Source organism: Lipotes vexillifer, unplaced genomic scaffold, assembly GCF_000442215.2.
Source record: "Lipotes vexillifer unplaced genomic scaffold, Lipotes_vexillifer_v1.1 scaffold429, whole genome shotgun sequence".
Taxonomy (NCBI): domain Eukaryota; kingdom Metazoa; phylum Chordata; class Mammalia; order Artiodactyla; family Lipotidae; genus Lipotes; species Lipotes vexillifer.
This window is the reverse complement of record NW_006784171.1, coordinates 390,252-405,466: the sequence shown is the minus strand read 5'-3', so window position 1 is coordinate 405,466 and position 15,215 is coordinate 390,252. Positions and strand designations below refer to the sequence as shown.

Here is a 15,215-nt window from a genome sequence, read left to right as displayed (position 1 = left end):
GTACTAATCTGCTCTGGGACAGCCCTTCTCAAAGCAAATGTAACAAGTGTTTAAAAGCTTAACAGTTAGGGACTTCACTGGTGGCAGAGTGCTTAAGAATCCGCCTGCCAATGCAGGGGACACTGGTTCGAGCCCTGGCCCGGGAAGATCCCACATGCCTCGGAGCAACTAAGTCCGTGAGCCACAACTACTGGGCCTGCACTCTAGAGCCCGAGAACCACAACTACTGAAGCCCGCGCGCCTAGAGTCTGTGCTCCCCAGCAAAGAGAAGCCACCTCAATGAGAAGCTCATGCACCACAACAAAGAGTAGCCCCCGTTCACCACAACTAAAGAAAGCCCACGCACAGCAATGAAGACCCAACGCAGCCAAAAATAAATAAAATATATTAAAAAAAAAAAAGCTTAACTTTTTGCATGACCCAGCAATTCCACTTCTAAGAATATTCTGAAAAAAATCATCACAGATGTGAACAATGTGCACTGAAACATTGTTTTAATAATGAAAAATATGAAACTTGAACGTTTCAATAAGTTACATAAATAAATTATGGAACATTCACATAATGAAACAGAATGCATACATTAAAAAAATGACTAAAGAATAATTTAATAACATGTAAAAACACCTAATCCAACCTAATACTGTGGATTAAGTAGTTTCTGAATTATAAAAGATTAAATAAAATATAATTTTTAAAAATGAAAAGCAATAGGAGAGGTAATAAAAAATCATGACTAGTATTTATTCTTTTAATATAATTCCAAGGTAATTTACAGGTATTTTGCCATCAAACTGAGCACTTTCTATAAAATTTAAATGCAACAGAATGTCTATTTCAAGAAAATCTGTGGTGAATTCTTTGGTGAAATGAATCTTTTAGTAAAACAAACCACCACACCTTACTTTCTTAGTTTTGGTTTGGATTTGTATGTTTCCTAAAAGTGAACATTAAAAATACAGACTGAATTAATGTACTATTACCATATTATTATTAAACTATATAATATATAGTAAATTATTCTTATTAAATTATCAAATTTCAGGCAATGTTTTTACAGATTTAGTACCATCTTAAATAACAAATACACTCAAATTTCTTGTCTATTTTCTTGTTAACACACTCACTGACAGTATGAGTTACAGGCCTCTGGCAGAAGGGACAGTTTTTTAATTCTTAAATGGCATGGAAGAAAGGGGAAAGGACAAGTTGCTATTTAATGGGTACAGAGTTTCAGTTTTACAAAAAGAAGAGAGTTCTGCAGATTGGTTGTACAACAATGTGAATGTAATTAACACTACTGAACGGTACACTTAAAAATGGTTTAGATGGTACATTTTGTTATATGTATTTTACTATAATTTACCATTAAAAGAAACTTCAGTCCTCACTAGGCACTATATTAGGACAAAAAAGATCATGACAGCTTTTACAAATTCAGCGAGTGAACAGCAGTGCTACAGTTCTGGGCAATACTTATTCACAACTGCTGTAAGGATTAGCAAGGGATGGAATCAACAAGGGGCTGAAGCAGTAAAAATGGCATGAAGAATTTAGGAGGAGAAAATGGTAACAGAGACTACTGAAACCTAACAAAATCACCAAGAGATGTCATAACAGCCTTTTCTTAGAAGAGCTTTAAAACAATATTTAATAGGTGGAGTGACCTCATTAAAAACTTTGGAAGCAAAGAAATCAGTATGTGCTGTTCCAGGTGTCCTCAACCCCCAGGCAGCACAGCAGAAGGTGAGCAGCGGGCAAGTGAGTGAAGCTTCCTCTGCCGCATCCCATGACTCGCATTACCGCCTGCACCATCCCCTCCCTCCCACCCAATCCTTGGAAAAACTGTCTTCCACAAAACCGGTCCCTGATGCCAAAAAGGTTGGGGACTGCTGTGCTATACCAATTATGAGGAACAAATGCTGTCCCTGCTTTTGTCACATATGCTGTTACTTAAAAAAAAATTTTTTTTTGATGTGGACCATTTTTAAAGTCTTTATTGAATTTGCTACAGTATTGCTTCTGTTTTTGGTGGGGTTTTTTTTGGCCACGAGGCATGTAGGATCTTAGCTCCCGGACCAGGGACTGAACCCACACCCCTGCATTGGAAGGTGAAATCTCTCTTTTTTTAATTTTTTTTGGCTACATCAGGAAGGTCTTAGTTGCGGCACGTGGGCTTCTCTCTAGCTGTGGTGCACGGGTTTCTCTCTGGTTGTGTCACGCGGGTTTTCTCTCTCTAGTCGTGGCACACAGGCACCAGAGCGTGTGGGCTCTGCAGTTTGCGGCACACAGGCTCTCTAGTTGAGGCAGGCGGGCTTAGCTGCCCCACAGCATGTGGGATCTTAGTTCCCCGACCAGGTATCGAACAAGCGTCCTCTGCATTGGAAGGCATATTCTTTACCACTGGACCAGGCAGTCCCTGAAAGGTGAAATCTTAACTACTGGACTGCCAGGGAAGTCCCTCTTACTTTTTTTTGAAGCTATGGATTGGTGTCTTTCATCAGTTCTTAAAAGTTTTCAGCCATTAGTTCTTCAGATATTACCTGTGATCCTTTTCTCCTCCTCTTCTTGGCACTCTGATTAGATTTTTTTTTTTTTTTTGCAGTACGCGGGCCTCTCACTGTCGTGGCCTCTCCTGTTGTGGAGCACAGGCTCCGGATGCGCAGGCTCAGCGGCCATGGCTCACGGGCCCAGCCGCTCCGCGGCATGTGGGATCTTCCCGGACCGGGGCACGAACCCGTGTCCCTTGCATCGCAGGTGGACTCTCAACCATTGCGCCACCAGGGAAGCCCGTACTGGCTCATATTTTAAACTGACCTCTGTTTTCTCTTAAGTAACTGCATCCTTACTCACTTTCAGCTATAATAATTTGCAAGCCTACAGTGTTTACATACATGTTTATCACCTGCTATTTCCAAGTCCCTAACACCATATTTATTAAATTTAATACTTCTTCTGTATCAAAGAATTCAAAGACCTCTGGATTTCAGATCCAAAGAGACCATTCCTCTACTGAAATTTTATTCTATTTCTTATTTTATTATTTTATTCAATCTTTACAACAGCCCTCTGAAAGGTGTTTCTTCACAGTAGATTGCCTTTCTTTTCTTATTAAGTAAAACTCAGAAGTAATATAGAAGGGATAATCTTTCTTAATACATACAACAGTATACCATATATTCTCCCATCTTGTTCAAATTATATAAGCTTATTTTTAAAAGGGCATCGTCTTATATATTATCATTTGGCAACTTTTGAACAAAACAATATATTTTGTACGTCTTCCTTGTTACGACATATCAATCTGCTTTATGTCTTTTTAACAGCTACATACTACTCTACTGTATAAATTACTGTAGTAGAGTTGTGCAATCCCAACTGATGGACTTCACACTGCTTCCAAAGTGTCTTAAAAATTCTTAAATATTCTAATGAATATTCTTTGTTTTTAAACATCTTTATTGGAATATAATTGCTTTACATCTAATGAATATCTTGTACATATCTTTATATACTTGTGGGAGCATGTCTGTAAGATAAATTATTTTAATATGTTGTGATAGTACAAAGATGGCAGCAACTTCTTTGCCCCTCCCATGGAGAGGAAAGAGGCTATTTCAAACTCCCCACTCTCCGATGTGGGTCTGGGCTGGCCAGACTCTGAACCGAATATACTTCCCGATGCTGGGACTTAAGAGACCTGCAACTTCTGCCATCACTGCTCTAACTTCCCTTCTTAGGTCCCAGATGCCATTTGAAAAAGCCCCAGCAGCCACAAGGAGAGGTTTGCATAGAGAGATCTAAGTCTGCCAGCCTACCAAGTACCTAACCAGTAGCCAGTATCAACTAGCCAGTACAGGTGGGAGATAAACTAAATAGGAACTAATTCATTTTCAAAAATAATTTCAAGGAAATATTTCCAACCCAGAACTTGCTGGGTTGGACTGTTTTTCCTCCCCAGCCTGTTCAGCTAACAAAATGTTCTTGAAAAAGAAATGGAAAGCCTCAGGGCTAAGATCAAATCCAGGGTACAGCCAGTAAAATGTGGCCTCAAAGTCAAAAATCAAGTAAAGGATGCCCCTATGTTAAGACCTCAGAAAGATTTAAGGCACTACTTTCCAGATCCTCTTAGCTAGAAAAAGGTTTCTGAAAGCCTTCATGGCATTATCTCACACACCTGTGAGTTGAGGTGAGAATAATGACCCCAGCAGACAGCACCAGCTGAGCCTCTGGCCAACTCCAGCTGAATCCCGGATGGCTACCAGCATCAACTGCCAGCTACTTGAGTGAGGCATTTTGGAGCTTTCACTATCTCAGTGCAACTAGCTAACACTACTGGGAGAAACCCACAGAGAAATGAGTACTAATATGTTGTTACTGTTTAAAGCCACTAACTTCTGAAGTGTTTGTTTTGTAGCAATAGATAACGGAAACATTTATATTGCCAAACTGCTCTCCAAAAGGATTATGGGTTGAATTGTGTCCCTCAAAATTCCTATGTTGATGTCCTAACCCCCAGTTCCTCAAAAATGTGACCTTATTTAAAGACTGGGTCTCTACAGAAGTAATCAAGTTAAAATGAGGTCATAACAGTGGGCTCTAAGCCAATGAGTAGTTTCCTTATACAAAAGGGAAATCTGAACAGATATGTATAGCTGTGAACAGACACAGGGAGAAGATGACCATCTACAAACCAAGGAGAAAGGCATGGAACAGACCCTCCCGTCATAAGCCCTGGAAAGAACTGACCCTTCTCACACCTTGAATTTCGGTTTTAAGCCTGCAGAACTGTGAGACAATACATTTCTACTGTTTAAGCTACCCAGTCTGTGGTGCTTTGTTACAGCAGCCCTAACAACTAATAAACAAGGGCTACGTCAAATTACATTTCCAACAACATTATCTGAGTGTACTCTTTTTCAATACCACCATCAATAACAGATATTGATTTTGAGTCTTAGGACAATTTCATAAACATCTCATTTTAATTTGCATCTTGGCAAATTCATTCCTATATTTTGCCCAATTTTATGCTGCTTATCAATCTGTAGGATTTAAATTGGTTTTGACAAGGTTACTTAGTCATTTGCACATGTAACCGAAAATAAAATTATTTCTATACAGAGCTATATATTAAATTTTTAAAGTACACATTAAAATTGGAGCCACAAATTAAAAAATAATTCAAATACATACCTCTTTTCTATAATGATTAGCAGCATCCAAATTATCCAAAATAATGGTGTCTCCTAATAGCATACCAAATACTAAAAAATTCAATTAACAAATTATTAAAATTATGACATCTTTTTTGGTCATATTAAAATATTAACACAAACTTCTGGTGGTGAGCATGCTGTTGTGTACTCAGAAATTGAAATATAATGATTGTGCACATGAAACTTTTATTTTTAAAAAACTGAGCTATTTAAAAAAATCTTAACATATATTAAAAAGTTTTATTAGAAATAATGCTAATAACGTAAGAATTTTATTCAATATTTTCCTCTAACAGGAAAAATGAGAGAAGTAAATATTAATAAAACTATCACTTATAAACTAAATAAGAACATAATTTTCCATAGTCAGTAATTTATGTATCTGGATCACAAATGTAACATCTGTATAAAAAAAGCCATCATAATTTCCTTTACCTGTTTCACAATGTTCTACGTTATCTGGAAATGTTAACAAATCTCGGGCAAAGACAGGATCTCCAATGGGTTTAAAATACAATTTTCCATTTCGGTAATGAGGCAGAGGTCTGAATTTAAAAAAAATTTAAACAAAACATGTAACTTTTAATCAAAAAAAATATATATACTATGAAAAACATGAATATACTGATTATTTTTGTGATCATTTAATCAACTCCCTATGCACAGGTAATACTCCTAAATTATTAACCATTATGCCTTTAGAAATGAAAACGATATTTACCGTATAAAAATATCTTAGTTTTATCTGTACTGCTATTGTCAATTAGTTTGTAAAATCAATATAAACTAACCTTTGTTTAGTTTGACAAGGAAAGGAGAGAAGCAGCCTCTCAAGCTGGCCCTAAACGATGATGCCAATGATATGACTGCCTCATGTGGAGAGTGGCCCTAGAATAGACGGGGGGAAGGGGCAAGGCCCAAGACTGAGCATATGAGAGGGAAACAGCCCAGTACTCTGGCCACCTGTCCTCTGACACACTGTACAGAATGAGCAACTGAAGTCCAGGGATAACAATGAGATTCAAGAGATGGAGGCTGACTGGGGTGTCAGGGCTTTCCCCTTCCACATACGGTAGCTTTCCCCAAATCTTGTAGGTAGGAGAAGAGGTTGGGGTGGCTTTAAGAGCTAGTTAACTCAATCCCAATAACAGGCACAATACCAGAAAGACAGAATAAACTAGCTTTTAGAGCAAGCATTAGCCTTAAATACCAGATTCATACTTTCCCTAAATCAAGAATTCTTAACTTGGTCCTCATGGATTATGAAAAAAAAGAGAGGACCTCCTGGAGGTAAAATTACTATTACAAAAATTATTACCCTTATAAACACAGTCATTATGATTTGACAGGATTTCCCATGTTGTTTAAAATGGGTGCTGACTGGTAGCAGAGTAGGAGATTTTAGAAGCAGATAGATTGGAGCTCAAATTCCAGCTGCTTCCTGAATATATTTTTAGATTACAAAGTGAAATAAAATGTTAGTTTAATGACACAGTAAGCTCTTAACATTAGTTTCCATTCTCCTTCAAGTCCCCATACCTACCCAAACTGTACACCTTGCAAACTTTGTTTAGGAATCTGAGAAAATTATTGGTCAATACTGTTATACATTTTAATTTTTTTATTTTGTTACCACCATTTCATTTTAGTCTTTTAAGGTAGCTTTTTAAAAATAGCCCAAAATTAGAGAACACATAAAATATTTTAAATTTTAGATTAAAAATGCCTAATTGGTTTGCACGGTTATTTCCTAAAAACATATTTTGAAAAGTAAATGGGAAAACACTTAAAGAAACCAGATTTATATTAAAACAAAGATGTAACATCCTTAAAAAAAAAAAAAAAAAAAAAAATATTTTAAATTTTAGATTAAAAATGCCTAATTGGTTTGCACGGTTATTTCCTAAAAACATATTTTGAAAAGTAAATGGGAAAACACTTAAAGAAACCAGATTTATATTAAAACAAAAATGTAACAACCTTAAAAAAAAAAAAAAAAAAAAAAAAAAGGTGTAACATCCTAAGTAGATGGTCTCTTATATTTCAACTTTGCTAATGGTAGTTCCAATAGAGAAACCTTCTCTACCTAAATGATGGCTGCTTATTTTCATACGACATAAATAGGACAAAAGACATGTATCTATACTCTTACTCCAAATAAAGGTGTTCCATATTCTGTTAAGGATAATGACATCTTACCATCCTTCCTGTTGCAAAGGCCAAAAATTCGCTTTGGGTTTGTGTGTTTGTGTGCTTGTATGTGTATCTCTCATACATACAAATAACATTTAATTGGCAAATTAAGCTTGGCCAGCATATATGATCAAATACACTGCAATAGTGGTCTTAACTAAGATCATATTTGTGATGAAGACAAAAATAATGCAGATACTTTGAGTCACTTCTCTGTTTAAGCATCTTTTAGAGAAATTTTAAAATTCGGTGATTTGATAAAAAATAGAAAAGAAATTTCTGAAAAAATCATTACTTTCACTTTTTTCTAACCTTTTCCAATCTGGAAGAGTCTTCTTATAAATAGAATCAAGGGGCAACACTTGCTGACGACCTTGGGTTTCGTCATAGATACGACGTGCAGCATCAGTGGTCAGGGTGACCACACAGTCCATGTCACTTGCCAGATGCCAAGAAATAACCATTGCGGCTCTATCATCTTCAATTTGTGCCAGGTGTGCAATCTATAACCCATTTTAAAAATCAAGTAAAAAAGTTTTAAATATATATAAATTTGACATTAAATATTTTAAAAGCCAAAGTCTAAAGCAAAAACACTTTTTTTGAAACACTCACATAAATTAACAAAAACATTTCGAACTGTAAAAGCTTACTGGCTTAAACATATTAAACTGTCTCTTCTGCTATTAAATTTTTAAAAACTGTTCCACAGATTAAACTACAGTAAATTTTGCAAGTAACCAAATAAAAATATTTGGAATATTATCAGCTAGGTGATGTACTTTTTTCCCCACATTTAATATCTCTACTATTGGCGTGTGTCAACTGATAAAGTAATCATAAGATACACTTAAACTTAAATATAGTTATATACTATACCCTTCTAAGTAGATCTTTTACTCAGATGACTTTTCAGAAAAAAATCTAAACATCACAGATAAGAATCATTTCTTCTTCTTATATAAACACTTTAGAGCTTAGAATTAACAGTCACTCTCCTATTGACAAATACAGTTGACCCTTGAACAACGTGGAGGTTAGGGCCACTGACCCTCCAAGCAGTAGAAAATCTGCATGTAACTTCACAGTCGGTCCTCCATACCCACAGTTTCACATCCGAGGATTCAACCGTTAGGCAGTACTGTAGTTGGTATTCAGTTTAAAAAAAAAACTGTGTATAAGTGGACCCTCACAGTTCAAACCCATGTTGTTTAAGGGTCAACTGTATAGCAAGTCCATTAGTATCCATAGGGGACTGGTTCCAGGAACCCCCTCAGATACTAAAATATGTGGATACTTAAACCCGTTATATAAAATGTCATAGTATCTGCATATACCATCTTGTACACTTTAAATAATTTCTAAATTACTTATAATACCTAATACAATGTAAACATTATGTAAGTAGTTGCCAGCATATGACAAACTCAAGTTTTAGTTTTTGGAACTTTCTGGAATTTTCCCCCAAATATTTTCCATCTGCAGTAGGTTGAATCTGAGGATGCAGAACCTGTGGATACAGAGGACCCACTGTATTTTAGTCACAAGCTTGCTCAAAGTCCAACAAGGTTGAAATTTTGTCGCAGATTTCTAAACCTCATTTATTGCACTGACATGGTCACATCTACCCTTTATTCTTACCTGATCTGGTAGCAAAAACCTGCCCTAGCAATGAGAACATCACAATGTCTACTCTTGTACAGTAGTCCCTCCTTATCTGTGGTTCCTCTTTCCCCAGTTTCAGTTACCCACAGTCAATGGCAGTCTGAAAATATTAAATGAAAATTTCAGAAATAAACAATTCATAGGTTTTAAACTGCACACCATCTCAGTAATGTGATGAAATCCCACTCTATCCTGCCTGGGATCCCCAAATATCGATATTGCCATAGCTCCATGACCTAGGATCGCCCAAAGCAGATAGAAAACAAGATAATAAAATGTAATGCCTCTTAAAAGGCTTAAACACAAACCTTTCCCAAAACATCTCCACTGCCTTTAGTATAGTTTGGAAGAGTACATGATCTTCTGGGTTTTTTCTTTAGTTCTTCCTGTTCTGATATCTTTTTCTTCAAAAGTGCTTCAATGTGTGGCATCTGTAATTTAAAAAGAAAAATTAACTGCAAGGCCAATTACAGTTACTCTTGTACCAGGCAGAGAAAATAGCAGAGAAAAACCAACAATTTAGACAACTCGAGAACATAGTTACAACTCAAGAACATAAAAGTTACTAAGCAGCCATTCCTTTCTTATAAGAATATGATCATAGTAATGTAAAGAGTCAACCTCACTGATTCTTTTTTTTCTTAGTTAAGAAATATATAACGTATAATAGGACTTATGAGTTATACACATAAAGAATGTAAGCTTTAAAAAAATCTATTGTCTTTTGTTACCTTCTCTCATTTTCTTTACCACCACATATACTGATTATCACTTAGGTCTCTTCAATGCAAGTTCTCAAGTTGGTGTATTATTAATTTAATTTACTGGTGTCATTAGATTAGAAACACAAACTGCAATTTCTTTGAAAAGAGCACTCTGTCATTGTTAGACCATTTTAATGTCTAGCAAGTGACTAGATTATAATCCACATATGGCTTAGTACCCAAAACAACAGTGTACATAACATTCCTAATAAAATATGAATGGTTAAAAAAAAAAAATTATAGGTTAGAATTTAATTAAAAAGAAAAAGCTGGGCTTCCCTGGTGGCGCAGTGGTTGAGAGTCCGCCTGCCGATGCAGGGGACACGGGTTCATGCCCCGGTCTGGGAGGATCCCACGTGCCGCGGAGCGGCTGGGCCCGCGAGCCATGGCCGCTGAGCCTGTGCGTCCGGAGCCTGTGCTCCGCAGAGGGAGAGGCCACAGCAGTGAGAGGCCCGCATACTGCAAAAAAAAAAAAAAAAAAAAAAAAAGAAAAAGCTTTCACATATACTTGGAAACTGTACCTGTTGTGTTGTAGGAATGTCAATATTGTGTGTTTTTAGTTCATTTCGCAACTGGGCCTCTTTTAATTTTGCTTCTTCAACTTGGCCTAAAATTAAAAACAAACAAACAAAAACTATCCATTTGTGATAGCCCCCAAAATACAGTTTTTGAAGAATGTTTTCAATCCCTTGTTTTTTTCCTTTTAATGACTGATGCTAAAATGAAAAATGAAGACTATTATAGAAATTTTAAATTAAACTAAAATCTAAAATTAAAGTTCATTTCTAACACACAAAAATAAAAAACAAAATTAATGCAGCTAAGGGAGGTATTATGATATGTTGCAAACCACAAGTAATCTTGGAAAAGCTATTTAATTCTAATCCACATGACTATACATAATTTACACATAATTGCATAAGGTTATTCTAACAAACAAATAGGACTTTTTAAAAACAAATTTTCAGTGCGACAAATTGTGTATTATTTCATTACTCTACTTAGTTCCTATTATCCTCTAAATATCCTTGACCTGTGAAAAAATCTGACAAATAGAGCACAACTCAGCAAATGCCTTGTCTTAAACAGTATACAAACATTATTAAAAATTGTAGCAAATGTTCCATGTATTTATTAAAAAATAAATTATATATTTCTCTGCTGCAGATATATATATATTTTTTGCTGCAGATTATTTTTAAATTGAACTACACACAGTCGCATGGCTCAAACTAAAACTTAAATTACATATCACTCTTTCAGTGATATTGTCATCCAATGTCTTTTGCCAAATGCTAGAGCTAGATATAAACCTTATTACTGTTATGTCAAACCCTTTAAATTTCTATAGATTCAGATTTCTAGTAAAAGTTTCAAATTTTTGTAGGTAAACAAGATATACATTTATTTAAAATGCAGGAATACTTCATCTTAAGATCGAATGATGAGTAATATAAACCATCACTACCACCTTTCTGCCGTGTCCTGCAGTTTACTTCTAAGTTAAGGAAATTAGACAATGTTTGTGTCTCATGGCCTCAACCTTCTACCTCATCATTCCCCAAAGCATCATTTGAACACAAAATGACTTACACTTCATCTCATCAAGAAGCTGTTTGCTGGCATCAAATAAACTTCTATACATTATAATAGACTTAGATAATTGGTCCTTTTCTTTTGTAAGTGCTGCCATTTGTTGCTGCTTCTTAACATCTAAGAAAAAATATTCAGATAATTTATTTCAATTTTTAAATTGACTTTTCCAAAATGTCATAACATGATTAGATAACTAGTAAGCACCATGTTAATGGAGAGCAAAACAAAGTTATATAAAGTACCACAAACCTACGAGTTTATCCTCTATTTTCCTAGAAACTTACCATTGTAAAACATAAATGGTAGGATATATGATTCTAATGTTCTTGATAAGCCTGGTAGCCGAGGCTCAAACACAATAAAATACTCAGTGCTATCCCTTCCAGGACTATTTTCTGCCAGAACTAGACTCTGTATAAAGAAAAAAACAGTAAGGAAAAATGAGATTTAAAAAGGTATTTGTAAATGTATAAATGTTATATATCTCATTGTACTCTGTTTTCATGTAAGTGGTAAATTTTAAAGGCAAAAGGCAAAATTGACTGACCTGTGAGATTCATTAAGCATTCATTAAAACATCAGCAGCATCATCCAAGACATAGAACTCTTTACCTTTTGTTATTGGTTTGAAAGTCAAATTATCTTATCAATAAATAGCTTATGCAAAAATTATATACAATGGAAAACTATAAGAAAAAGTATCTTTCCAGGCCAGAAATATCAATGGCCACTTATATCCTGACTAGAAATATCTTCCTGATTCCAACCTTTAAGTTTAAGCAGTGTGAAACAGCTGACGGTATGAGTTATAAAAATAATCACAAAGAAATGCACAAAGCCCAATGCTGAGTTTAAGTTACAGCTCTTACCATGGAAGTAGACCCACCAGTCCCAGGTGACCAAACAAAAGGTCCTGAAAAGCTCTAAAGATTTGTTTTTTGTCTTTTTTAAGGTATTTTTCTTCATTAATGAGCGCACACAAACACACACACACACACACTTCTGATATACTTTGAGACCATAACATATAACTAGTAAATAATGCAATATAAATATTTATATCCTAAATAACTTTTTCAGTCTTACAAGGAAACAATAGGTACTAGTTGTTTTGTTTTTTTTAGACCACAATAAAATTCAGATGTAAAATTTAAAAAAATCTAAAATGATAGAACACTGTAAAACAATCCACGAAATAATAAAATTTTAAGTCCATCATTAAACCAATCCCCAATCCCACCACTTAGTTTCTGAAAGCTGTTTTCAACGTATTTACATGAATATAAACACAAAAATAAAACTGTTCGCACTTTAAAAATAACATACTTTATACTGTAGCAATTTGCTTTCAGCACTCATTTTGATCTGTCAATCAATTCAAGTGAATGTTTAAATACCAATTTTTTTACATTTATGCATAATATAGATACAATACACTATAATATCCTTTTGCTGGGTGGTGAACATTTCATTTAAAATTTTTTAGCTATTATTTATAATACAGCAAAGAAAGCAGCTTTCAGTACTTCTTGGTGTATTCTCTAGAATAGAGAAATATAATGACCTTTTCCCCCATAAATTTTTGTTTTTTTGGTGGTACGCGGGCCTCTCACTGCTGTGGCCTCTCCCGTTGCGGAGCACAGGCTCCGGATGCGCAGGCTCAGTGGCCATGGCTCACGAGCCCAGCCGCTCTGCAGCATGTGGGATCCTCCTGGACCAGGGCATGGACCCATGTCCCCTGCATGGGCAGGCGGACTCTCAACCCCTGTGCCACCAGGGAAGCCCTCCCCCATAAATTTATCTATCTATCTATCTATCTATCTATCTATCTATCTATGGCTGTGTTGGTTCTTCATTGCTGTGTATGGGCTTTCTCTAGTTGAAGTGAGTGGGGACTACTCTTCTTTGCGGTGTGTGGGCTTCTCATCGCAGTGGCTTCTCTTGTTGCAGAGCACGGGCTCTAGGCACGTGGGCTTCAGTAGTTGTGGCACACGCGCTCAGTAGTTGTGGCTCCTGGGGCTCTAGAGTGCAGGCTCAGTAGTTGTGGCGCACGGGCTTAGTTGCTCGGCGGCATGTGGGATCTTCCCAGACCAGGGATCGAACCTGTGTCCCCTGCATTGGCAGGTGAATTCTTAACCACTGAACCACCAGGGAAGTCCCTATAGTGACTTATTAAAAGTTTATTTTAATAGGTAGTATCAAATTTCCCTTCAAAAAGGCTACATCAATTTATCCTCTCACCATCAGTGTTTAAGAATATCCAGTTCCCCTGATGCTTGGCCAACACTTAGTACTAATCAAGTACTTCTTTCTTCTAAAACGATGTTTTAAAAGCAACCAGTCATTATTGTTTTAACTAGCATTTCCCTGATTAGTACTGAGGTCATGCTTCCTGTTTATTAGTCATTTATACCTTCTCTTCCATTAACTACCTGCTTCTGTTCTTTGGTCATTTATTTTTCTACTAGATTGTCTTTTTTCTCATTGATTTGCAGCAAGTTCTTTAGGATGTTTTAAAAATATGTTCAATATACTGTACTAATTAATATATTGTTATACCAATATATTATTATTAATCCTCTATTTATATATATATAGTTAAATATAAAATCTTTTCCTTTATGTCCTGTTTAAGGAGGCCTTTCCTATCTCAAAGTTTTATAGTTTGTAATCTGTGATGTACAGTTTACCAAGATACATGGAATAACAGAACTGAAGAGAACTGAGGAGTCCAAAACTGCATCCATACACAAATGGCAATTTGGAATATGAGAAAAGGATAAATATATAGCAGAATAAAACTCAGACACCTCTTTAAGAAATTCCCAGATCAAGTAGGCAAATAATATAAAGAATTTGAATAACACAATTAACAAACTTGAATAATTATAAATTTAGATTAAAACTTTAAAGAAAGCAGTACAAGTTCTTTTTAAGCAAACAGGGAACATTTATAAATGATTGTGTTTTATATCAGTGTTTCCTAAACGTCCCTAATGATAAGAATCACCTGCAGAAACCAGATTCCTCAGCCCTGCCCCAGACCTACTTAATTAATATACGGGTCAGGAGCCAAGGAGGACCTGAGAGATTTCTGCTTATTCAGTGTGATATTAGGAACCTCTAGTGGAAATTCATAAGCATGACATGAAGCTGAGATTCCATATGCAGCTGTGGGGGAATAACTTAAGTCACCGTCTTAGCCTCAGAAATGTGTACAGCAGGGTAAGTAATTTCAAATGCCCATGGCGGGGCCAAGGAAATAGGACAGAGGTAACCAGGATATAGGGTAGTGGGCTACACGTGTTCTTCCAATACAAACCGACTCTGCATGTTCAACATGTCTTCCCCCACCCTTCTTTGTTTTTCAACCTGTGGTTTTCATTACCTAATTTTTGTTAGGGTACAAGAAAATTTCACTTTACCATCCACTATAAAAATAAGAGAACAAGTGTAAATACAAGCAGCAACTGACACTTGCTCTCAATGTCAAGAGATGAAAAGTAGCATGGATGCAGCTGACTGGAAAATCCTGTTGCTTTAAGAGATCTTGGCCCCGTACTGCCAAGTCTTTAGAATTCTCCGAATAAATCAGGAATGCAAATCTCTTTGTGAAAACTCCAGAATTTTTAAAATGTTGAGAACTAATTAAAATGGAAATGCTGTAATGTTCGGTTACTGCCAGACCAACCAACAAGTTGAACTTTAGACCAGGTACAAGCTGGCAGTCTCCCCAATTGTAAGCCTAATATTGCTAAAACAATGTGATTTTAGCCCT

At 35.9% G+C, this 15,215-nt stretch overlaps 1 protein-coding gene across 1 annotated transcript in view; it reads right to left on the bottom strand.

Annotated features, from left to right (window-relative positions):
* SMCHD1 (structural maintenance of chromosomes flexible hinge domain containing 1) overlaps nucleotides 1-15,215 on the bottom strand; it is a 128,442-nt gene that overhangs the window by 17,707 nt on the left and 95,520 nt on the right. Inside the window, exons 38-44 of the mRNA XM_007456555.1 lie at nucleotides 11,722-11,848; nucleotides 11,435-11,554; nucleotides 10,363-10,448; nucleotides 9,386-9,508; nucleotides 7,725-7,915; nucleotides 5,655-5,764; nucleotides 5,197-5,267 (exon numbers count right to left, since the gene is read on the bottom strand). Coding sequence (XP_007456617.1) covers nucleotides 5,197-5,267; nucleotides 5,655-5,764; nucleotides 7,725-7,915; nucleotides 9,386-9,508; nucleotides 10,363-10,448; nucleotides 11,435-11,554; nucleotides 11,722-11,848 — 828 coding nt within the window. The remainder of the gene's footprint in view (nucleotides 1-5,196; nucleotides 5,268-5,654; nucleotides 5,765-7,724; nucleotides 7,916-9,385; nucleotides 9,509-10,362; nucleotides 10,449-11,434; nucleotides 11,555-11,721; nucleotides 11,849-15,215) is intronic.